Here is a 25,903-nt window from a genome sequence, read left to right as displayed (position 1 = left end):
TCTCTCGGCTTTGGGTTTTTAGATAAAACAAACTAAGCTTTTCACTTTCACTTCTGCGAAAGTTTAGTTTCATTAACAAAAGAATCAGGATGCAAAGAACACCAGCATGAAATTCCAATTATCTGAAAGTACGAAGCGGTAATTTCCATTTCTCATATCTTTTTTTATATTTGCCCAACGAATCAGTTTGCCTTGGGGTCTACGATCGCACCCCAATACTTTATTCTCGTTAGAAAAGAGGTCTACTCGTGGGAAAAAGGAGCCTTACGCGATTTTCGAGATTTTGGAAATATTGATGGCTGTATTATGTGTTAAAAAAAACCTTAGCGTTACTGCAACCTTCGAGATCTGACTTTATGAGTCAAAATGGAAGACAAGGGGACAAAGCTGTTTCGAAATTGAAAACATTGCTGGGTACAAATAATTTCTTGAGGTAGCTTTGGACAAACTTGTCTCCTAGAAGTGTTTCAATTGTGTTACCCTGTGTTATATGTTGTTTTATATTTGTTTTGCTAAGAGCGTGAGGGGTTGGTTGTTCATTACGTATATACGCAGATGGAATTTTCCAAGCAATTGTGCTGGCGAAAAAACTCCGGGGTTCCGGTCTAGAAAAATGATAAAAAAGGGCTCTCGCTTCACAACTGCCTTTTTCCAAACGACTGCAACCACCTTTTGTCCCTCACTTGCTCCCTTGATTGAGAGCCATGAAAAAATTACGCGCATCTGATTGGCTGAAAACGAGTGCAAATTACAAATAGAGCGCGTGCTGTCAATTTTTCGTCTGTGATGCTTTTTTCAAGTAAATTATTAACAAGTATTAGTATGATTTCTTGTGCAATTTGGTGTAAGTAAGCACTTGTAAATTTTTCGAAGACACCAACATTACACGAGCCCTTAGGGCCAAATTGCGCGAGAAATCATGTTATTACCTATATTGATAACCCACGGATGTCGGGGGGACACGAGAAACTTTTGTAAATCACATGTCAGTGATTTAATAAAATAAATTCAATTTTCTGTGGGTTTCTCGGTGAAATAAACGATAGTTTTTTGAACAATTAGGGCACTCGTGGTATGGCAGTTATTTTATGATATAAGGTAGGCTTAACAAAAAGTTTCTCTAAAGTAACCAAAAGAACAAAACGAAAATAACAACCCTGTTTATTTCTATTATTGGTTTATCTTTAAATTTTCTGAGTTAATTAAATTGTCACCCAATTCTGCCGTTTAATTTTGAGTCTGCTCGAGTCCTTCTTATTTGTGAGGTCATGAAATCCTTCTTGTCGACTTGCATTAATCTTTTTGTCATTAGAAACTGCAATGTGAATCAGAAGTAGAAATATCAGCGATTGGGAAGTTCAGTAGTTTGCATTTGAGACAAGTGCGCATAAACCAGAAAGTAAACATGGCAACAAAAACCAAATGCAAGCATTTTTTCGATCCCACCTCTTATATGGAACACAAGCCTGGTGTGTAAATGGAGAATGTATCAGAAATCTAGAGACTTGTTAAAAGGAACTGTGAAGGTAAACGATTACAGGTGGATAGAAAAACTTTGTGACTAACGACACAGAAGCTGCCTTCAGAAGCTGCCTATGGGAAAAAAATTAGTGACACCCCAGTCTTCTAGAGGCCCTTCTCACTTCTCCCACAAAAATTAATGTGAAAATAACTAATTTCTTGGGGGTATTATTAGCTTAGGTATCATTCAGCAGCATTCGAGTTATCAAAGAAAAAATAAAGTTTCCTTATGAGCTAAAACCGCGAATTTTTTTCAACTTGAGTGAAAAAAAAAAAAACAAACAAAAAAAACAACTAAATTTGACAGCAATGATAATCATTACCCACCTGCGATTTGTGTTTGCGCAAGAGTAGATCTTCTTAATTCATGTCTACTGCGCAGGTCTGAATTTTCCTTTGGATACATGGCCTTACACAACGTAGTGACTATAGATTCTCTGAACTAATGGAGGTAGTAGAAAGAAGTTGATTAATCCCAACGATGAAAAACGTACAGGTATGCTTTCTGATGACTTTTCTTTCAAAAGAATTTCCAAAGATTTAGCATGTACAGAAACCAAGGACATGTAGCTCTCTGCTCACATACCATTTTAAACATAGAATCTTTGAACTAGCGGTAAGTTTGAAGAATTTCATTGACTCAAACGATTTGAATGAATGCTTCTAACTGAAATATATGTCAGTGAAATTTTCACGCTCTTAACACAACAGATGGACACAACTTACCGCATCGTCTAAGATGCAAAAATTGAGAAAGATGAATAATCCTTGAAGCGAGTTCAATATGGTGAAAATGTAATGGAAAACAACTGTGGAAGAAATGAACGTCAGAAAGCCAAATGACCACGTGACTCCCAGTAAAGGCAGTAGCATGGCAGAGCGTCGTAACCAAGCCTTCACGTGCTTGACACGTGTCATACTTTCCTTGAACCTTGAAGCTCTGTTTATACGATGTAGTAAGACAATTAACAAAATCGAGTTGATCTGAAAAACAGAGCAGAAACCTGTTTTATGATTTCTTGTCTATTATCATTTGTTAACTTTTTGAAATCAGAGGTGACACATCATGAGCGCTCGGATCATGTGATCAGTGACCCATCGCGTTTTAGGACGGATTAATCAGTTTGAAAAACAACTGTTTGCTTGCGTCGGTAGGAAAGCAAACCATTTACATGACTGAAAATTTGAAATTCTTAAAGGAAATTACTAAGCCATAGTAGATTTAACAAAATTTGAAGTCTGAAAAGTGAGCCATTTGGAAAAAGTACTTTTCTCGGACAATTAATAAGAAGGAAAGATAAAAAAGCGTCAAATGAAGACCATATATTTGTACGCGGACATTCAAAGCTATCTTTGGCTTTTTTGTAACAACAATTTAGATCTTTCATCTTGACTCAAACTTTAAATGGATGTTTTCTTCGTTACGAACATTCTTTACATTATCATTCTTTGCCCATCGTATTTCCTGGTCTAGGTTAGGACCAATTCTGTCAGGTGATGCGTTTCGACCAATCGCATACCAGTAAAAATGCTTGATGGGTGATGAAATAAATTCTTTAAACAAAACTCCACTCACCAGCACGATTATCGCAACTGGGGCAACGAAGGTCCAGTAAATGATCCCATACTCGTTTGGAAGCCAGCAGTTATCGGCTGCGTAATTCTCTGTACCAGTCAAAACCAATGACACGGCCACAATTGGCAGAGGGAAAACTGGAAGAAAAAATGAAATAAATATTAAGCTACGATCGTGTTCTCGTGCATAGGCTGCTTGACTTATCAGCTGACGAGGATCTTCGAGCTCAGGCCATTTCGAGGTATTCATTTAAGAAAAGTCCAACAAATATCCACATTGCTTTTACGTGATCCGCGATATCTGACTGTGATTGATTACATATAATCAACCACTGTTTCGACGACACCCGACAAGACTCGAGGTCGCAAAGTTATAATTAAACAGCTGATTTCTCTTACCCCATCCAAAAGCGTAGATCCATTTCATCCTTGACTTAAGATTGTTTTGCGTCTCAACTTTGATGATCAGGAAATATAAGATGACAGCATGACCCAACATCCATGAAAATACACATAACAGGAAATAATGGAGACATACTGCAGTGACTGTACATAACATCTACGGACAAAACAAGAGATCAAGTTTTTAACGATGCCTGGTCGGAGAACGCGGGGATCTAGGGGCTAGCACGCTGAACTCCGAGTAAGGAGATCTGGGTTCGATATCTGGCTGGGTCTTGGTGTTGTTTGCAAGATAGAAACTTTGCTCTCACGGTTACTCTATCAACTCATGAGTGTAGATGGCTACCGGTGAAATGACAAGGAAACTTGACGAACTACTGGATTTAAACAGACGATATTCAGATTTAATCAATTTTGTGATAAGTTAGGGTGGCTCTGAACCTGCTCCACATATATTGCACAACTTTGCCAAAAGGTGACAAAAAATGGTGGTCACTGAGCTCGATTTTGAGTTACACGCACGCTGAGTGTATGAATAAAATTATGGGTGTCTTAAACGAGCTGTAGTATTAAAATGGCAACCTTCTGTGTCGAAAAGAGCTTATTGAGAAATGATTAGGTGGAGAGTGTGAAGGTAAAAGATAACGTACTGAAAAACCTCCTGTAGCCATACCAATGTAAAAACACATCAACAGATTTGTCCCATATCTTATAATCACCTCTATGTTTTCTGCATATCCAGCTAAGATGATAAAAAGACAAGAAGCAGCAATGGCCATACAAAGGTTAAGTAGCATTATGACTCGAATACTCTTTACTTGTTTCCAGCACAACACAATCACTGTAAAGGTCAGCAAAAGGAACAGCAGAGAGCATGCGCAGCCTATCGTGGAAATGTATTCAAGGTAATGTTGATGTTCAGCGGCTTGAACCTAAAAGGGAAAGTAGGTAAACATATTTTATTCAAGATTATACATGACAGCGTGCATGGTAAACAGATATGTCGATCGCAATACGTCATATTTAGTTTTTGCCCTACCCGCCCGTTACTGGGTTTGGTTTTGTATGGGCCATGTGGTCTAAGCTTGTTGTTTACGTTTCGTTTTCGTTTTATGTCACGTTTCCATCCGGTCTACAAATCCTTCAAACCAGGTCTTACGATTAAGACCAAGCTAGACCAGATCGTCTGGTCAGATCACTATTTCGAATCGGATCATACGAATCAAAATGTACAAATTGAAACACATTGAATGCAGTCAAAGGATCAAGTCGAACATTTATTCGACAAGATAGGTCTGTGGTGAATCTCTCGAGAAAAAAATGCGTAGCTAAAGAGAACTTAGAGCCTCTCTTTAAAGATGATACGATGAGCAGTAGTGCGCCTGTAGTTTATTAGTTTTAAGTAGCAAAAGAAGGTCACGTGCTCGTATTGTAAGGAAACAAAAGCGATGGAACCAAAACGGGATCCTAGAAGCTTCTTTTCAATGTTTTACGGTGTTTTACCTTCGTTTGAAGGTTTCTTTAAATAGTTGGAGTGACCTGTTACATTTTTAATTCAATTACAGGGCACTGAGAGTTATTTTCAAACATTTGTATTGCTGTGTTTGTATTGATACATGTTGAGATTAAACAGGGAAAATGTATGAAAAAACATTTAATCGTTTAACTTCATGTCAGACTATTATTAACCTGAAATTTGGTTGATTGTCTTTTCAAGAGTTGAAACTCGGAAATATCTCCAGGGGACATCAGGGACAAAATCATTTTGAGCAGAGAAATACAGAAAAGACGCCTGGAAGCGTTAACGTGGGAAACGTTGGTTGTTACCCACAGTCAATTTGGTTATAGGTGGAAAAAGAAATTAATTTAACGTTGACTTCGTTCTAGCCTCCTGAGCAGACCCCCCTTGAACCAGTTAAGCAAGCTTTTCTCTCGACGAATGAAAAGGTGCTTACTCGGTATAGCATTATACAGAATTTTGTTGTTTGTACTGTGTCAACAAACAATGACGTGAGGACCTACTTTAAAAAGCTGGCATGTGAAGCATGAAAAACGTAAAATAAAGACAAGAAAAAAAATTGAACAACACAGGTGAGTATTTGCGGTCTCCCACTCAAGACATCAACCGTGGCCAGTTACCCTACATGAGATAACGATGACGACAGAACTCGACCGAATTTTAGACGTGATCTATCTGTAGTATCCCATGTACTCACCGGCTTGTTGTTCACTAAGACAGCGAAGATGGTCAAGTGATCACACTCGCACGTTGTAACATTAGAATTTGATTCGTGTTTCACGCGTGTACAACCACGTGTCAACCATGTTCGTCGCGATTGGCCGATCTCCCAGAAGACGCATTTTCCAATCAATTTACGGCTCTGCAATTCATGTCATAAAATTGCACATAAGACACTTCAAATCACGGCTGATGACTTTGATTTATTAGAACATAGCTAGGAGAACCGTGCTATCAAATTCATTATACGTAAGCGTGCTCAAAATCCCGATAGTGCACGCTGATAGCGTCATCAAATCGCTTCGCCAGAAATTTTTTTTTCGCGCGAGCGGCCATTTCTAGCGCGGGGAAAAATAATATATTTCGCGACAATAATGGATACAAACAGAAACTCAGCTTACTAGTCTGAAAACGAAGACAATGCTTCGACCTTTTCCCTTGGCTAGAGTTTTTAAATGAGGCAGAAAAAGAGAAAAACAACGGAAAAGGAGACTCGGCATCAGCGCCGTCACGATTCGCTTCAACTGATATTGTTGTCCGTTTTTCGCATCGGATTTGATGCACAATTCCACCGGCTATGTTCTAAAACAATTGGTTCATGCTTTCAGCTGTGCACTATCGAGTTATGGAGCACGTGGGAAGTTTGGAGAATACTCAAGAAGCTAGAGTTGCCCTCGGCTATCGCCTCGGGAAACTCTTACGCTTCTTTCGTGCTCTCCAAACTTCCCGCGCACTCCAGAACTCGATAGTGCACGTTAAAGCTGAACCAATTTTTAATTATAATTTTTTTAATTCTCAGTGCTTATACTGTCCATACCTGGTTGTAATGTTTGAAAACCAGTTTAACTGGTTTGGCCAGTGGGAAATTTGGGCGTGGTAAGACTGTAGCTGAAATGATACTCGAACCATTTGTCTGTGACTTTCCCCCTTCCTTCTGTTCCTCACCAGATCCCTCCTCCGCAAGTCTGAACACATTATGAAGTGTTTTGTAGACAATGGTCGACACACGACTTCCTGGGGCGTCTGAAAACACTGACCTAGGAGCGAAAAATGTCGCTCCGTGCTGAGTGAAGTTCACATGGAGCTGGAAATAGAAATAAAAGAATATGTATGGTTGGACCAATTTTGAATCAAGTATCGAAATTAGTCTGGGATTGCATTGGTTTTGCTTTACTGCGCTCGGTGATTGGTCCAGAAAACTCGCACCCCTCTTTCAATCAATCAGATATAAAAGTAAAACCAGTCACCAATTGATTGCCCGCGTTTTTTGCGCGCTTTAGGCGGTTTTTTGTTTTACTTTGAGTTCTCAATCGAGCTAACCGCTCAATTGGTGAGAGCGCTGGACCGTTGTGCGGGAGGTCGAGTGTTCGAGCCCTGGCCGGACCAACACTTATGGTCTTAAAATAAGTGAAGAGAATGTGCTACCTTTCTATAATATCAACAATTGGACAGACATTCTAGTCTTCTCGGATAAGGACGAATAAACCGTAGATCCCGTCTCCTGCATCTTTAATTAGATAATTTGATTGGATAGGGGACGTTAAAGAACGCACATCACGAGATTACTGTGATGTGGTCTGGCCTGGTTACTGGGAATTGAGGGGAGGGGGCATCTGTGAATAATTCGCCTTTTTTTTATTTTAAACTGCCTCTGGGAGTCTGGTAAAGTCCCCCGCACATTATTGTAAAGCGTATTTGATCATATCCACATGTTAATTTGCGCTATATATATATTCATTCATTCATCCATTCCCTCCTCAAGTTATTTTTTCTTTCTTCTGATTGGCTGTTGTGACTGCTTTGGTTTTGATTTTGCGACACCCAGTCGATTAACACTCTCCATGCGAAAGACAAGAAGCCAATGAATAAAGGTGGTAAGTTGCTCAAGAAACTGGTGCTGCGTCGGTGGGGATAACTAGGTAATTTGGCAATATCAACTAACTTGAAATTGTAAATTGGCCACCGTAAAGAGCAAAAAGCTGACGTTTCGAGCGTTAGCCCCTCGATGGCCAATTTATAATTTCAACTTAGTTGATATTACCAAATTGTAAGATAAGAAGCGCTTGTTAAGGAAACAGTACACTGGATTTGCGCGAGAAGTGATTCTTTTACAGTTCGGCTCATGGCCATTTCTTGAAGGTCAGTGATAATGCGTTCAAGCAAGGAATGATACTGAAAGTGGCCGGAAAAACAGAGAACAAACCAAAACTATGCAGCTGACTCACCGTTTCATTCCGGTTTGAACGATCAACTCTGAAAGCAATGTTTCTTGATAAAAGGACGAAGGAAGTGGAATTGATTGAACCACCAAGCTGACTGCTTACTTGAAAACCAAACTCATCCATCGTCTTTAGTAGTACATCGATGATGTTTTCACGATTCTTAACATGTATTAAGTATCAAAGAACATGGCGGTAAGCATTGTAAACTTAGTATAAGTTAAAGGCTGTGCTCTTTGCATAGCAGTCTTGTTGGTATCATGATGTTGTTCGTTGTAGTGTTTGTGTAATTTTCCTTTAAAACAGTTATCTTTTTTTAGCTTGGGCTATGACTAATACAACATCTGATTGTTTTTAGTCACATAATTGCAAAATAAGGACAGTGACATTGTTTAAAAATACTACAAGGTGGGTCTTTACCGAAGAGTCTTTCTCCACAGTCAGTCTGTCGGTTAGCCATTCAGTCAGCCTGTCAGCCATTCAGTCAGTCTGTCAGCCATTCAGTCATTCTGTCAGCCATTCAGTCATTCTGTCAGCTATTCAGTCAGTCTGTCAGCCATTCAGTCAGCCTGTCAGCCATTCAGTCAGCCTGTCAGCCATTCAGTCAGCCTGTCAGCTATTCAGTCAGTCTGTCAGCCATTCAGTCATTCTGTCAGCCATTCGGTCATTCTGTCAGCCATTCGGTCATTCTGTCAGCCATTCAGTCAGTCTCTCAGTCAGTTAGTCACTTCGGCAGTCAACCATTTAGTCAACCAGTCATTTAGACGGTCGGTTGTTCAATTAGCCTGACGTTCAGTAATTAAATTAATAAAGGGAGACCATCATGAGATCTAGCGAATTCCAACGGCTTTACCTTCAATAACGTTGACCACGTTTCTGCATTTTTATCTTCCAATAAATTACTCGCCACTTCCAAGATGTTACGTTGCTCAGCTGGTGTGGTAATTGCCGTGTTGTTCTCCAAGGAGTTGTACGTCACTAGTTTTTCAAGTATATCTACGGATGAGGAGAGCTCGTTTGCGTTAAGGTTGAGCTCGTTCCCAGGCTTTGTCAGGTTTGTAAGTTCGGTAAGGACCGAACTAATGTTGGTGGTCTTGTCGCCGATTAAAATAGCCTCAACCTGAGTGTGAGACAGCTGATATTACCAAGGGGATAGCAAGGCACAAAATACGAACACGTAAATACAACATCATTAAACGTAAGAATAGCCCTTGTAGTAGATGGAGCAGCTGATGAAATTGCCAAATAAAATAAAAATCAAACATTAAATGCAAAATTGATCCCGTAAACTAGATTTTCTGTTGTTAACATTATTAGCAGTCCCAGTGAATGAAGAAAGCGACGAAATTTCTTTTAAGGTTAACAAAGAGGAAATAAGTTTTGGGTCCAACCATGGCAGAATTGTTCTTTTCAAGTGTTTTTTTTTTCCAGAACAAATTGCGTTCCGACCTCAAGCATTATATGTTTTTAAATTTTATTTTCAATGAATAGAGAATAGGCCATTTCCGAATTACCTTTGGTCTCTTTCTCAAAACGAGGCCTGATGTTTAACCGCTCGGATGAAAATGAGTTTAATTTGCACTTAAATGAACACTTCTTGTTATATGAAAGGATGAGCTCAAGGATTTTCCAGAGGTAATTCGGAAACAGGCAAATCTTTTGCAAATACTTAATGATTAATGTAAATCAAATACCTGCAGTTGTAGACCAGAAATCACATTTGAAGTTGGCCGCTTCGTTGTCACGATCCCTGTGGTATACGAAGCAATGCTCAAGCTGCTCGGCGTGACACTTCCTATCGTGACACTACTTGTCGTGACGCTGTTTGTGGTAACGAGATAAGCAAGTCTACTAGTACTTGTTGTAATGCCCGTCTGGGCAATTTTTGCAACGCTACCCGTAGATGTAGCACTGTTGGGTGGATCGTTCCCTTTTTGAAACAAACGAAAAATATCTCTTGTCAGCTACACGATTACCTGTGCTTCTGGCGTAATGTTTCAAGATGCACACTTTTCGACACAGTTTCTCTAAGTACCTCTTAAGCCTTCCGTCAGACACAGCGTATACGAGGTAACATGTTGACCTGCCTATCAAATTGTTTCCCCGTTGCGCAGAATGCTCCCAATAGAGCATTCTGCGCAATACGTTCGTTGATGAACTTTCCGGAAATGTGCGGCCCAAAAAGCGTACAATTTATCAGGTCAGTGGTATATAAAAGGGACATAAGTGTTTTTAATTCTTCAAGCATTTTACTCAAAGGAAGCTATTTTTCATCGTCAAGTGTTATCGAGCAGTGTCGAGTTACATTTTCGGATTTGAATTTTCGTTTTTTGAATTCCGTTTTTCTGGACATTTCATGCCCTTGAATATCTTCTTGAAGGACTGCTTGGTAAGTATCCTCAGGAACCATATATTATTATCGCCTGGGGGAGGGGTGTGAAAAGATTTTTTTTTGGGGGGGGAACACAGGGTTTTCGGGGGAAAAGGAAGGAGAATCAGTTGTTGTCAATGAGGAGAAAGGGGGGGAGGCAATTGAAAATTGACTTCCAACGAGGGGGGGGGAGATAATTGGAAAATTAAAGAGCCTTATGGGGGATTAGGTAAATTTTAACTTGACAAAACTAAAAACCTCCGACCCTTCCCCTCCGGCGATAATAAATGATGGATCTGTTAGCGCCATATTTTCTGGAGAGTTGCTTGGCAAGTATCCTTGTATCCTTAAGTTAAATACTTTCAACGTCTAAATTAAATGAAGAATGATTTACAACACTGCTAATTGACCACTGACCTGTGACAAACAGTGTCGTACTACTAGTGCTTTGGAAGTTGTCTGCTGTAACGTTACACGTGTATCGTCCAGCGTCCTTTTGTCGCACTGGATCAAGTAACAGGGTGCCATTCCCTGCTACATTCAATCTTGGATCGTCATTTGGTATAGTCACGCCGTCTTTCCCCCAAGTTAAATCGATGTTTCCTTGAAGCTGGTCTAGCTTTCTGTCAACACAATCAAGGACACGTCGATCGCCATTACTCACAGAAAATGACTTTACACTGTTAAGGATTTCCTGTCCGTAAACTGAAATAAAAATATGGATGAGAGCCAATTTAGTCATGAAATAGGCTACACAATCATTTTAACTGGAAGTCAGTCATTTAAGCCAACTCGTAAGTCATTCAGTCAGTCAGTCAGTCAGTCAGTTAGCCAGTCAATCAGTCAGTCAGTCAGTCGGTCAGTTAGCCAGTCAATCAATCAGTCAGTCAGTCAATCAGTTAGTCAGTCAGTCAGTCAGTCAGTCAGAAAGTCAGTTAGAGACGTCAGTAATACAGTCGTTTAGTGGTCAGCTTATCAGACAAAACGCTGATTCAGCGAGTCAGCGAGTCAGCAAGCCAAAGAATACCATCTGGTGTCTACGGTAGAGAATGATATCAAGTACAGCGCCAAAGAATGCCATCTGGTGTCTACGGTAGAGAATGATATCAAGTACAGGCTCCGGTTGTTCGAAGGGTGGGTAACACTAACCACTAGATAAATCTCTGTCCATTGGTAGCGCAATGAGTCAGTAAATTGGTGAGTGAGTGAGTCACGCAATAAACTGATTCGATATAGATTACCTATGTTACATAACACTAAAAAAAGAACTTTGATAGAATTTTTAATACAAAAGTGGTATCAACGAGTGAAATACCTCTATCTTCTAGGAAAAAAATTAAAAAAAAAATCATCTGTCCTAGCGCTTATTAAACTTGTGAAGGGAATGACAAGTAGTGTTAGGATCTTTCAAGAGCATCGAGAAAGAGAGAGAACTGGCGGAGGCGGTGTAATTAAATTTTCAACTGAAATACCTGCTCATAGTTAAAACTGGAGAAAAAGCCCAGCGTACCAGCATTTTTTTTCATAAAAAATTCCTAGCTGTCCGCCTCTTCTGTTTTTGTTAGGGAGGTGATATGTTTATGAGGGATTAAGCGAACGGCATCTTCAGCGAGGAGTTGAATTTGACATGCATGTTAAACTGCAAAGGGCAAATGTGATATAACAGGAGAAACAGTGACGGATATTACTTCAACTGAAGTAAATTAAAGTATGAAACATACCGTTAGTTCCAGAATAAATTTGTAACCCGAAAAATAAGACGCTCAGCAAGAAATTCATGACACAGAAAGGTTTGTGTCTTTCCACATGTATTGCACTTGTATTAATTGGACGAATAATGACCTTTTCGCATGAAATATTCAAAAATGGTTATGCAACAGTTTGCTTAGTTTAAGGACCATTAAACTGACTTTGTTTTAGCACAATTCGGTTCTATGGCCATTTGATGCTGATGTTTACGCGATGTTTTTTCAAATCATTTTGTCAAAACAGAGGATTTACGGGGAAAGGAACACTCACTGTGGTTATTAAGCGTAATGGCTTGGGAAAGAAATGGAAATTAAATTAGTTAACATTTGCATATCTAAAACCTTGAAAAGCTCTGCAGCATTTTATGTCACTAATTTTATTGAACATATGTTTTTCACTCGGCGCTTGTAATGTAAATTTTATTTCAATGTAGCCATCAGTGCTTATCGCCTAAGAAAGCAACAGAAAAATTAATGAAAATTTTCATATCGTCGCCTGAAAAAAAAACAGTTGCAAAATTGTTCCTCGAAGAACTACCTGATAAACGAAATCGTTTTAATTTTTCAAGTTATTTCGAAACCACTCCTCAATGATAGTGAGTAAAAGTTTATATGGGTTTTAACACTTGAAGCTCCAAACACGAGATCGTTAAAAATATCGCCTCTGGAACTGTTACTAACAATAGAACATCCATGGAATTGATAAAAGAATTGTGTAATTTAAGCAAACACGAAACGCTTGCCTTTGTTTAGATAGAGAGCCAGTAATTTTTCTTGAAAATATCTTTCAATTCGAGTTCATTTATTGAAAATAGCCGAAATGAGTATTTTTATTTTCATTCAGTTCAAAGATCATTACTCTCTTCCAGCTGGAGGTTAGCTTGTGATAACTACATATGTTTAGCCGGAGAGGCATCAAAATATAAATACAAAAGAAAATTGTCTTTCAAAAATCATGCCATACGAGTGGTGCAAGCAGCTGGCCCTTCAAAGATTTCGACGGAAAATCTTTCTGTGTGGAAATCTTAAACAAAAAAATAAGAACGAAATTTGAAAATCTATTCCGAACAACCTCCAAAGTGGCCCAGACTAAAGTTCAATTTGAAGAATTAACAATGTTCAAGAAAGCTATAATTTACCTGAAGGAGAGGACTCATTATGTAAAAAACCTGTTTTTAGCTGTTTTGAATCTCTGTGTTTAAGGTTACCCGAATTAAGCGGTTTAATGTAACTTCTTAACATCAAGTTTTGAGCAAAGTTATTAAATTTTTGAGGAGACTAGAGGGACTTATAAAACACCAGGGAATAACACTAAAGTATGTGAAAAAAATCCGACATTCAAAGTAATGCGGTCAAGTTTTAAGGTTACGGTGTTGCACAATGTGGATGGCTCATTAGCGGCTAGAAAAGCCACATTATTTGTTTAATTCTCGAAGAAAACCGAAAGAGGAAATGCATGTAGCTAGCTTGCACATGCGTTATAAGTTCAGCATTTTCTTTTTTCATAAAACGTTTTCCCAAATATTCTTTTGCTAATAAGCGCCGAAACACTGAAACCGTAGTTCTCGATGACAGCCAAAACAGCTAAAAAGCCATCGACGAATTTAAAGATTTTTTTTATCTCGAGTCTTAGTATTGAATATTGATCTTTTCCCGTCATAGGCTTTTTAAATGGGTCACGGCTTTCGTCACGACCCACGGAACAAAAATCGAAATATTCAGCCGCGTTGACCAAAATAGGCCAGAATTGTGAAGATATTGGAAACTTCGAAAACTGCTTCCTGTTCCTCTTAACGAGATTAAGACCCTCTTAGTACGGCAGATGGAGCTACATCAGAGGAGCTTCGTACCGACATCAATAACACAAGATACTTACGCCATAAAAGTTACGTTTACACTATTTGTTTCTTTTTTTGAATGAATATGTTGGACTGCTACTCAGAGACGCAGAGGACGAAAGCAATCTCCTTAAAAAAAAATAGTTTGAGGAAATTCCTTAAATTATTTTCACTTAGCTGAATGGCTCGCTAAGAAAGTTTATCATTATCTCCTGTTTTGGAGAACCAAAGTTTTCAAATTCTATGCAATAATTTTCGGTGTGAAATTTTTGACATAAATGAGGATTTGATTACTAAATGTCTCGTCAAAATTCTACATATCAATAGGAATTATAGGTTTAAAACTGTCGCTGGTGAATTTTAGTACATTCGACGCCTCGCGGATAAATAAATGCTCCATTATATCACATCAAATTTTCAATGAAACTTCTCTTTAAAAGTCTCTAAAAAAGAGTGTGATTGACTCCCACTCGGGTTATTGAAACCGGTACAGAAACTGTTCCCAAAACAACTCTCTTCCCCCAAAATTCTCCTTCTTAGTTTTCTCTGAGGAGACAAGCTACTAACCCCATTTTCTGAGGAAACAATAACAGAAAGTATACAAAACTATATAATGGTTTTTAAAAACAAAAGGTTTCCTTGATGACCCCCTGAGGGGTTTTGACATTATACATATGCGTTTCAGTCAAATTCATTCATGCAAAAAATGAAATTTTTTCTTCTTGTGGTCAAGAGTTTGTGGCTTGGGGGATCTTTTTGACCCAAGAATATAAATTTAGGGTATAGTAATCAGGTTGGAACATCTCGCAGCTTTACAAAGTGTGTCATTTGATTGACAGATTTGTTACGCTTTTCACGGTCATATTTGGCCGCGTTAGGGGGAGTACGAGTGTAGGATTGCTACCAGTTGAACTTTACCGGAGTACTCTAAGGAAGCGCTTTACCGTATGGGACATATAAAATTTGAAATCCAAGAAAGCCTCTTAGTACAAATGCTCTTTTGAAAGCATCTGTACCAAGAGGCTTTCTTGGTTTTCAAAACCCAAGGTTGAAAATGATGAAACGGTGCGTTCTGGGTAACGACAGATTTCCTAAAATTATCATGACGATTCAATTATCCTTAGAAAACATAGTCACAGGAAAATATCAATATCATGGTTAATTGTCTGAGTAATTACAGTCGATTCATGGTTTCCTTTTGCCGCTGGCAACAGAAACCGAGGTCATTAATAACGCATCATTACATTTGATGATCATTCGCAAGTTATTGTCCAGTGCTGCTTAAACTTAGCGTGGGGTACGCGACAAAACTTAAAACCGCTCAAAAATAAGAATAAGATGAATAATAAATTTAAATGACTAAAAAAAATCGTCACGTTTACAATTTAGTGTTAAACAATACTGTCAAATGCAAAGATGATCGCCTCCACGACCCTGTTGGTGCAAAAGTAAAAAAAAAAAATATCTGCACTCGGACCGTGATGAACATGACAGAAGATCGTGAAACAGTGACAGATCTTACATTTAAATCAAACTCCATTCAAGATTGGCCGATTTATTGCCATCATATGTTCATCTTATGTTCATGGCGAGATTTGAAATAGATCTCTCTTTGTGATCCATCAAGTGTACATTGTGTTTAAACAAACGATTTGCCTACTCTGTGATGTCCCAGAATTGAGATGTTTTGGATTTCGTAAACACGCTCAGTGTTCTTCAACATTGCTGAAGTTAAAGATATCGGGTTTCGAAAAAGTGTGCCAACAATAAATCTGTACAGCCGTGAAACGGGATTGTTTAAACCCTAACAAACAAATTTGTTATCTTTAACGGGTTAGATCTTTCAAACATGGATTTCATAAAACAAAGCAAATTACCTTTACACTGTATTGCACACATCAAAATGATCACAGCTAACACCAACATCTCTGTGGTAAACCGGTGAACGTCGAGTAACAAACTGTCCGAATAGCTGGGTGGCCCGAACAGAAAGCTTCATGAATTTGCATAGATCTATTTTAGTTTATTACACCTAACACATGACACTACAGTGCATGAAAAATGACCTCTTCTGCTATTGCAATATACTTCAAATGTCTTCTCGGATATTGGACCTATTTTCACAGATAAGGAAAACAAAGAAGTTCAATTGATGATTGTACAGCTTGTTGGTGTTGCTGTTGTCAGTCGAACAGAACACACGGCTTAAGACATTCTTGCTATTAAACGAGCATTTATACAGTCATAAATTCAAAGAAGAAAAAAGATAGACTAAAGCTTTCAATTTTTAGACAGAAAAAATATCGTAGCTAGGTAATATCCATTTTAGGCGTGAATTTGTGAAGCCCTCATTAAAAAATGTAAGTGGCAAGATGTTTATGTTCTACATTACAATAACAATGACTGTCAGAAATTTTGAAGTCTATCGTGCAAATACGCTCAGCTGTTTTAGTGACCTATCGCAAACCAGACTTTCTCAAGAGCTTCAACACAACGGTTTACTAGTTGGTTGACATAGATGATAGTTCTGAAATCTTTATTACGTTAGATGTGTCACCGCCTTAATGTTGGTTGGTTACAGTAACGAGGCCCCGAATATGATTGGCATCCACTCTTCCAAACGTTCCGTCGACCAAGCCAGTCTGGGTGTCTAGTTCAGGGATCTGGGACAGGCATCACAAATTGGGTTGTAGAATTCCAAAGTTTGCGCGGTCTTCAAGAAGGTGAGAAAACTGCTCGAAAATTGCGCCTAACCTTTAACGAGCTATTAACGATCAACCCGAGAAATGTTGAAAACAACAGTCAGTAATCAAAATTTTTCTGTTGATGGTCATACTATTAAGAGAATGGGAGAAATACGGCTTTTAGGAGTTCAAATCGACGAAAAATTGAGTTTTACTAGTCATATCAGTGATCTATGCTCTAAGGCCAGTCAAAAAGTAGGGGTCCTAGTGCGGCTACGCAATTTGATACCCTGTAATGTTAAACCATCACTTTACAGGTCTTCAATTCTGCCCCATCTAACCTACTGTCATTTAGTATGGCACTTTTGTAATGCATCGGATCGGAGAAAGCTTGAGCGGATTCAGGAGCGAGCACTTAGGGCGGTGTACAAAACTAGATCAGCGTCCTATCAAGAACTGCTAAGTCGCGCCAAACTACCGACGTTGAACAATCGGCGCCTACAAGACATTGCCACTTTGATGTTTAAAGTTAAGCACAGTCTCGTACCTGAGAATGTTTCTGACTTATTTAATATAAAGAACACTCAATATAATTTACGGAAGTGTGACTTTGAACTGCCAAGATTCGAAACTATAAGATTTGGTAGGAATTCTAGTAAATATATGGGACCTCTCATCTGGTCGAAGTTACCAAGACACCTAAGAACGATAGAAACTCTAAATTCGTTCAAGAAGAACATACGAAAAGTCGACCTTTCAACTCTCGTTGAAATTTAAAACTTAACTAAATAACTTTATAATCTTTTAATTATCTACTGTTAAACTCATCGGCACTGATGAGCTTGGAGGAAGGTGCCGTAGCACTGTGGCAGTCGCGCTGACTACCCACAGCAGGGAGGTTACCATGGCGACACAACCTCGGTCCACCCCCCTGGCACCTGTCACACTGACAACTCAGTGGAATTGTTTTATACTTACCTGCTCTTGGCCCGCCATAGAGGAGGGAGGGTGGGAGCACAAGAGGCGGCTCACGTTAGGATCCGCGACGATCTCAAAACGTACTGAAAACCTCGTGACCCTGCAATTGCAAAGGGGGCGCCCCGCAGCATGTCCTCCGCTGACCATCACGCCTTGATTTTAACCTTGCCTAAATTTCATTTAGCCTCATTTAAACTCATCGGCACTGATGAGCTTGGAGGAAGGTGCCGTAGCACTGTGGCAGTCGCGCTGACTACCCACAGCAGGGAGGTTACCATGGCGACACAACCTCGGTCCACCCCCACAATGGTGCTTGAAACAAGAGGGACCGGGGTTGAGCCATGGTACCTCCCACCCAAGGCTCCACCAAGCACCATTCCCCCTACCTTTGCTTATTCACTGATATGGCACATACCGGTAGTCACGACAACTGCTGTGACAAGCTAGCCAAGACATCTGCCGGTGTCCGTATGTACATCTGATATGCATTACTCGACCATCTACCAAGTGTCTGAATCAGATGGTCTGGAATCCCATTGCGAGCTGCAACAGTGGCTGCCCCAATCCTGAAGCTGTGGCTCGAAAACTTCCCAGGGATGCCCGCCGTCTCCATAATGGTGCTCAACCACTTGTTGAGTAGGGGTCGAGACAATGGTTCTCCCGATTGGAGCCTGAACAGAGGGCCAGGTGCGTTTCCCCTACGGGACAAGTACGATAACACTGCCTGTAACGCGCACAAGGGCGGAGATCCCTTGCCAATGTGAAGGGTTGCCCCATTTCTGAAAGGGTCTGTTTTTGAGGCTTTAATGAAGACTTGTAGGCATGTTGGGTCTAGGGATGCGTCTACGGCCAGATCCTTCACCTGTAGGTGCACCGAGGGGGAAAACTTGGATGAGGAGGGAACTGTGAATTCCGAGGCTCTTAGGAAACCGAAGTATGCCAAGGAACAGGCCGCCCAGAACATGCAATGGTCAAAATTGTGTAGGTCCAACGATTTGACAATCACCATCATGAGCTGGTCTGTGATTGGCAGACGTTCACGTTTGACTACGCCCTGGGATCGCTTGATCCCCCGAAGAACTCGCTGTAGGCGCAGGCAATTTAACAAAGGGTCATTGAAGCCCTGCTCAATCTGAAGGGCACGCACAGCAGACAAATAAACGGTGATTGAAGAGTACTGAATGGATCCGGCCAGGTGGGACACAAACAGACACAAGGTCCACTCGTCAACTGGGCAGGGAGACCCAGAGGGTTGGAGCTTACCCAGTTGCTGGCAGAACTCTATGAACCTTTTTTGACCAGAAGCGTAGGAACGTCGTGTGGATGGAGCTAGGCCTTCTTGGAAGAAATGCATGCACTTGGATTCTAGAGAGCTGACGTCAAGTCGCATATCACCTCTGGGGGAATTGAGGTGGGGGCTGCCAGTGCCGTTGGGGCCAGGCGTCTGAAGTCCTGCCAATGAAAACGGGAAAGGGCGTCAGCAACTGAATTACAGAGTCCGGGGATATGCAGTGCTGAGAAGGAAAACTGGAACTTTGCGGCTGAGTGCAAAAGATGCCGCACTAGGTGCATGATGGCTGGCACCTTTGACGTTCTCGAATTGAGGATGGCGACCACTGCCTCATTGTCGGATCGAAACCTTATGTGCAACCTTGGCCACCTATGGCCCCAGACTGCGGCGGCAAGTGCAATGGGAAATAGCTCTTTATAGGCAATGGACTTATCGACTTGCTGATGTAGCCACGAACCGTTAAACCACGCTGAGCCCCAGATGGCCCCGAATCCTATAGCCCCTGATGCGTCAGTCAGAATTTCCAAGTCTGGGGGAGGGGACAACCCCGGGAATAGCCAGAAACCAACACCGTGCCAATGTGACAGGAACTGGTGCCACCACGCGAGGTCGAGTCTAAATTCCTGGCTCAACCGAATAGGGTGATCCTGCCTGCGGAAGCAGTTCAGGAGATCGATCATCCTCCGAATGAAGGCCCGACCTGGCCAGACGACTTTGGCTGCATGGTGAAGGTGACCTATCAGGGATTCCAGCTCTTTCTTGGTGCACCAGCGCTTCGCAGTCCATGCTGCGATTAACTCCCTAAGCGCTGCCAACTTGTCCTGCGGAAGTTCTGCTGATTGTCGAACCGAATCTAGGTGAATGCCGAGAATAGTAAGAGCAGTTGATGGGCCCACACACTTCTTAGGATGCAACGGGAGGCCTAATTGTTGGCAGACTGTGAGGGCTGTAGCTAAGTTATGATGACACACCTGGGAGCCAGGGGGGGCCACTAATATGAAATCATCGAGGTAATGAACCAGGTCTGAGATTTTATAGTTGTGTACAAGGATCCATTGAACCATATTCGCAAGTGAGTTAAAAATATAGGGAGCGGACCGCAAACCAAAGGGGAGTGCTAAGTCAACGTAGTACTGGCCTCTCCACTTAAGTCCAAGCAAGTAACGGTCCTCTGGATGCACAGGGACGTTACGATAGGCTGATTCCACATCAAACTTTGCCATCAGGGCCCCTATCCCGTGTGCGGCTATCATCCTGATAATTTCATCCAGCCGTATGTAGTGCATCGAGAATTCTTCCGGGTCTATGCCATCGTTAACACTAAGCCCCTTGGGGGAGGATAAGTCTACTATAAGGCGCCATTTGCCTGTTTGACCCTTTTTTGGAATCACGCTGAAGCTGCTGATATGCAACTTGGGTAACGGGGGGGATAGGAATGGGCCCGCTACTCTCCCTAATCTGACCTCATCAGCTAGGTAGGAATCGATTACTCCTCCATGTTTATATGCTGTAGGCTTATTTCGTTTTGCCGATTTAAGATTGCCCACAGGAGTAAAGCCGAGTCTGAAGCCAGTACGCAGTCCTTCGAGGACATACCGGACTTGCCCTCTATCTGGATGACCCCTGAGCTCATGTTCGAACCGATCTGGTTTCAGAGGAGACACTGCAGAGACTGGGGGGAGGCTGACTGTGGGTGAAAGACACAAAAATTCAGTAGGGCTAGTCACAGGATAGCCAAAACATATGCTATTTATTCGCCTTCTTCTTGAGTAACAGAGCCTGGTGACAGGAGGTAGGCTAAAGAACAATAACTAATGCTACAAATTAGAACTAACAACAAGAACAATGTCTATGGGCGATTGGGCCCTTCCAGGCCAGTGCTTAGCGTTTCTTGCTTCTCCCATTATCCCTAGAATAGCTTGGGGAGCGTGACCTTCGTCCGGAGGCTGAGCTCTGGCAGTCTGCAGCGCGATGATCTCCATTGCAGGAGCTACACTTGTGAGCGAATTTGCAGGACTTATAAGGAGATGAACACTGGCCACGATTCCAGGATCTGCAAATGATGTCAGAGGAATGCGATCCAGTCGCTTCCCCCTGGGCGATCACACGGCCAGGGTAAGAGTGGTTAGTTGTCCCTGCCGCATGGAAATTAAATAACTGTACGTTCATCGCTGACCAGTCAGTCAGTTTTGTCGCGGCGGCATGCTGCCTAAACGCTAGGTCATAGTTTAGCCACACTTGGCCACCAAATTGGCGGTACGTGCGTAGGATTAAGAGCTTATATGCCGTTAGGTCACGCCACCGATGCGGGAATGACGATGCAATGACCAGCATGAAAATTGTAAACGCTTCGACCCAACTGACGACGTCTTCGATCCGACGGCGAGGCTTTTTGCCGCTCGACGTTAGAACTACTCTTCCATCAAACAACAACTGTGGCTCGGTTTGCGCCTGGAGGAGATTTGGCGTGAGCAGCTCGCTCAGGTCGGTAAATTTGCCCGCCAGAATTTGATTGACGATCTTTGGAGGGATCGGAGAAAACCCCGGGCCAACAACGAAGTGCTGGTCGAACAAACTCGATGAAAGCGAGGGGGGACTACTGACCGTCATTGGCGTCGCCATTCTAACCGAAGTAGAATTCGTCGTAGGCATAGAGAGCGTGCTCAAAAATTCCGGTACAGAATAAGAAACAGACGTACCTGTAGCCGAGATGGGCGAAGTCGTTTCAGAGGATCCCAAGCTAGAACCTGCCGCCAGGAAACTTTCCACGTGGTTGGCCAACGATGGATTCAACACTGACGAGGGTGGAGTTGCCGTAGCGAGCGAATTCCCATTCGTCGTAGTTGCCGTGGTGCTGGATGGTAATGAACAGCCCTGTAATGAATTTACTGCCGCTAAAGCTGCTTGAGAAGCCACCAGCCTAACCATTTCAAGCATATCCGACGGCATGCTTGGCGAGTTTACGAGAGGTGGCGTGTTACATGCCGACGAAGACGGAACTACCGTGGACGCAACAGTCGATGTTGGATGGCCTTCATTGACGCTAAAGCAGGCAGCGGAAAGGCTATTTCTAGTCTGACGCCCTTCCATTATTCCAAACGGGGCGAGAGCGGAGAATACGGTAAATATTTCAGCACAAGAGGCGGCTCACGTTAGGATCCGCGACGATCTCAAAACGTACTGAAAACCTCGTGACCCTGCAATTGCAAAGGGGGCGCCCCGCAGCATGTCCTCCGCTGACCATCACGCCTTGATTTTAACCTTGCCTAAATTTCATTTAGCCTCATTAAATAACTATCATCTACATCTGTAAATGTATTTGACTTTTAAATTTTTTAGTCACCCCCATTAGCTTATAGCTAAAAACATAGACACTTAAAGTTTTTCATTCATTCATTCACGCAAATATCAGAATATTTTTTTACATCAGAAACTTCCATGATATTGAGCAATCGTATTTATATTTGAAGAAAAATTTGTTGTGTGAATAATAATTGTCCTTCGTTTGTATTTTAAGTATGGTTTTATGCCTAAAGCTGTGTAAGTCCTTTTAACTCAGCAGAACACTTCACCCAGCAGTGATGAACGAAATTTAAATTTGTCTAAACGATGAAAATCTTCCTTCGGGTACTAAAAATATTTTAGGAGTTTAACTATTCCTGGTTTCTAATGGAACCTTGTTCCGTTCCTTTAAATACAAATACTAGTGGTGGGCGGAAGTGCGTCATTTAAGATAAGTGTATGATAATGAGGAGAATGCGAACGTTGAACGAATAAAGTTGTTATTGCTGTGGGAAGGCAAGATTAATTACTTGTGAGGGGTGTAGACTAGGCCTTTATGGATATTGCTAGGATAATGTTTGGCATAATTCGGAAAAACGCGGAAAATTCTTTTTCTATTCATAAAAATAGCACTGCTAGCATAATCAGCATTTTTCGGTAATTTTTTTTAAAGGTAACATTACCAAAGATGTGACTTGTTTAAGCCAATCTCATTTGCTCCTCTTAGCAAGCTCTTCTAACTAACCAGTACTTGAGTTATACTTGCCTCTACAATTTATTATGCCAAATAACTATCGGATATCTTTAATTCGAGTGTTGTCTCGGCCTCCCATGTTTCAGGTTGTCAAAATTTCGCGAGTCCAACTGAAAGCGGAGATGAAGTCTTTCCGTCTAAAGGCAGATCGAAAGTTTTTTCTCCCAAAATGAGCGGTTAAATTTTGTATTTACTGAACATCTAATCTGCGTTTCTAAACCTTGTTTTGAAATAAGGCGTAGAATTCGCTGCAATCGGCTAAGAAATTTTTTTATATCAACCAACGACTAGCCCTTTTAGACTGTTGAAAATCTGAGAGGAATAGATCGATAGATCGATAGAAATATATTCTCCGCAAGAATAAGATTCCGCCCCGAAAAAGTTATCGCAAAACTGATCCTCAGTTTTTCCTGTTTTAAGTTTTCCTGCTTGAACAGCTAATCACAGCGAATCAGTTTGAAGAGGATGGAGAGACTTCGCTGCTGTCCTGTGCGCAAGGAGACAATACAGGCAGTAAGTAAGTAGGTAAGTAGGTGATTGAGAGAGCGGGCGAGTGAGTGAGTGAGTGAGTGAGTGAGTAAGTAAGTAACATTTTGGTTTGTGGTTGTTTCAAACGGGGTTCCATTTGATTTAGCAATAGGCCGCACTCTCTATCGATTTGCTGGCTAAATAGTGCACGTAGGACATAAAATAACATTGATGCATTGTAGCAACAGTTCCCTTTTATTGAACACTGAAATCGATCTTACGTGACCAGAAAAACGAGCGCGCGGAAACTGTTCTTTGCATTTGCTCAATTCAGCAGCGTATACCAATGAGAAAATGGTGGACACTAAATTCACCAATCAGAGCGGAGTTTTACTTTGGTTACGTTATAAAAGTGTTTGCTGAATCACCTCTTCTCAAAGTTTTACTGTGAATAAGAGGCGATAAGACCAATACTTCAGTTTGTATCTACTTAATGAGGGGTCTGCTAAATACACTGAGTTCGATTTAAAGAAACTATAAAAGGTAATAAATCAGGAGTTTGCTTCGTGGGTTGTTTCAAACAGAGTTTCCATTTAATTAAGAGATAGAACGCTCTTACTATCGACTTTCTGGCTTAATAACGCACGGTGGATGTTGAGAGAACAAGTTTGTTTATGACAAGCCGGTGCTTTCATAAAATAAATTTCAATTTTTGGTGGGTTTACTGGAGAAAGAAACGACAGTTTCTTGACTAATTAGGGCGCTCGTAGTATCTCCTTTATTTCATAATGTGGGGCAGGATTAATAAAAGCTTTTTTTTTTTAATGACGAGAAGAGCAAAATGAAAATAAAATCTGTTTATTTCTATTCTTGAGTTTACCTTTAAATTATTTGAGTTGTGTATTTCGACCAAGTTATTTGAAAATATGATACGACCACCATATTTAACAATTATTCCACGAGCGCGCGTTGGATATGAGATGATAGATAGCCAACGAGGCGCGTAGCGCCGAGTTGGCTATAATCATCTCATATCCAACAAGCGCGAGTGGAACAATTGTTTTATTAAAAACGTTAAATTAAATTGTTAAATTTTATTAAATTTTAGCTCCCTTTTAATTTTAAGCTGACACATACGCTTGCCATATTTGTAGATTATGGTATATTGGCTGATATACCATAATGGCTAAACCAATAAAAAGTCTTCAATTACATTATCCAATGATCTAGTTTTTAATAATTCAAATTATACAAGTGTTGCAGGAAAAGGCAAGCTCTGCTTGCTACAAATATAAGTTTTTGTTTTCGTCTGTTCGCGTAAATTTCCACATTATATATTCTGAATCTAAAACACTATATAAATTTGTCGTTTTGTCTGCTAAAGATAACTGGTTATCATCCAAGTCTGCCGTTTAATTTGGAGTCTTTTTAAATCTTTGTTATTTGCGAGGTCGTGAAATCCTTCATGCTGACTTGCATTAACCTTTTCGTTTATTAGCAACTGCAAAGTGAATCAGAAGTAAAAAAATCAGCAATTGGGAAGTTCCCGAGGTAATGCAAACATGTATCAATATCCTACACATAACAAAAGATGACAGTCTCAGAAATGTGGTCAGGAGCCACATACATCGGTCATGTCCGTTGTGGTTCCAACAGAATGATGACCCCTAGATTAAAAGTCCTTGAACGTCCCAGCGAAAACGAGTACGCAAGTGAAAGCTGGTTTCGAAGCATTGATTGAACGACAATTCAACAATACCACTCCGGAGGAATATTGGAGAAACATATTGGAACTGGAACTGCTGAGGAAGCGAAGAGATGATGAAAAGAGACCTCTCACCGCCGTCTATTGAGCCTACAAGCAGGCTCTGGTGATTGGGTTTCGCCTTAATGAAACCCCTCATCTTCCGCCCCTCTTACCCCTCCCATAGAAATTAAGGCGAAACGACTAATTCCTTGGCACGTTATCGGCTTAAGTACCATTCAGTAGCATTTGAGCTAAATCGGGAATTTTCTTCAAATAGAATTAAAAAAATGTTCGAATTTAATAGCAATGATAATCATTACCTACCTGCAACTTTTACTTCCGCAATAGTGGATCTTCTAGATATGTGTCTTATTGTACAGGTCTGAGTTTTTCATGGGATACTTACACGACGTAATAACTATAGATTCTCTGAGCTATGGAGAGAGTAGAAAGAAGTAGGCTAATTCCAAAGATGAAAAACATACAGGTGTGCTTTCTGATGACTTTTCTTTCAAAATAACTTCTTAACACTCGGCATGTACAGAGCAAAAAAGGACATAGCATTCTAGTCACAAAACGTTTTAACAATGGAATCTTTGAACTAGCTAGAGTGGAAAGTTTAAAGAACTTCCTTGGCCCAGACGATCTAACTTTCAGCTGACCTGTATCTGAGGTACACTAGCTTTCACGCATTTAAGGTGGCTCGTACCAGTTTCCTCGCGCGGGGAACAAGTCACTCTTGCGTGACGCGCGTGAGAGAAACGTGCGAAAGAAGTGCGAGATCAA

At 40.9% G+C, this 25,903-nt stretch overlaps 2 protein-coding genes and 1 long non-coding RNA gene across 4 annotated transcripts; 1 reads left to right on the top strand and 2 right to left on the bottom strand.

Moving 5' to 3' along the window:
• Window positions 1-1,144: 1,144 nt before the first annotated feature.
• On the bottom strand, window positions 1,145-15,926 carry LOC111343119 (adhesion G protein-coupled receptor E3-like). The gene is made up of 13 exons (XM_088751518.1): window positions 15,791-15,926; window positions 10,745-11,032; window positions 9,651-9,886; window positions 8,810-9,076; window positions 7,963-8,118; window positions 6,555-6,821; window positions 5,715-5,879; window positions 4,218-4,430; window positions 3,496-3,655; window positions 3,098-3,234; window positions 2,248-2,505; window positions 1,849-1,963; window positions 1,145-1,315 (listed from the first exon to the last, which is right to left on the bottom strand). Exons 1-13 carry the CDS (start codon window positions 15,837-15,839, stop codon window positions 1,203-1,205), a joined length of 2,424 nt encoding a protein of 807 aa, XP_088607644.1. The 5' UTR covers window positions 15,840-15,926; the 3' UTR covers window positions 1,145-1,202.
• On the top strand, window positions 15,888-25,418 carry LOC148735511 (uncharacterized). Of its 2 annotated transcripts, XR_015998247.1 has the most exons (3): window positions 15,888-16,636; window positions 23,323-23,427; window positions 24,869-25,418. It is a non-coding gene; the product is annotated as an uncharacterized LOC148735511 (long non-coding RNA). The 2 variants fall into 2 exon arrangements; XR_015998246.1 differs by lacking the exon at window positions 15,888-16,636 and having other exon boundaries at window positions 22,255-23,427.
• On the bottom strand, window positions 17,412-22,151 carry LOC148735512 (uncharacterized). Its single transcript, XM_088755689.1, has 3 exons — window positions 21,566-22,151; window positions 19,160-20,553; window positions 17,412-19,046 (listed from the first exon to the last, which is right to left on the bottom strand). The coding sequence occupies exons 1-3, from the start codon at window positions 21,954-21,956 to the stop codon at window positions 17,997-17,999; spliced, it is 2,835 nt and encodes a 944-aa protein (XP_088611815.1). The 5' UTR covers window positions 21,957-22,151; the 3' UTR covers window positions 17,412-17,996.
• Window positions 25,419-25,903: the final 485 nt, after the last annotated feature.

The sequence above is a fragment of the Stylophora pistillata genome, chromosome 3 (genome assembly GCF_964205215.1).
Source record: "Stylophora pistillata chromosome 3, jaStyPist1.2, whole genome shotgun sequence".
In the NCBI taxonomy this organism is placed as follows: Eukaryota; Metazoa; Cnidaria; class Anthozoa; order Scleractinia; family Pocilloporidae; genus Stylophora; species Stylophora pistillata.
The sequence above is the reverse complement of the archived record's forward strand: the minus strand, read 5'-3'. Positions and strand labels throughout refer to the sequence as shown.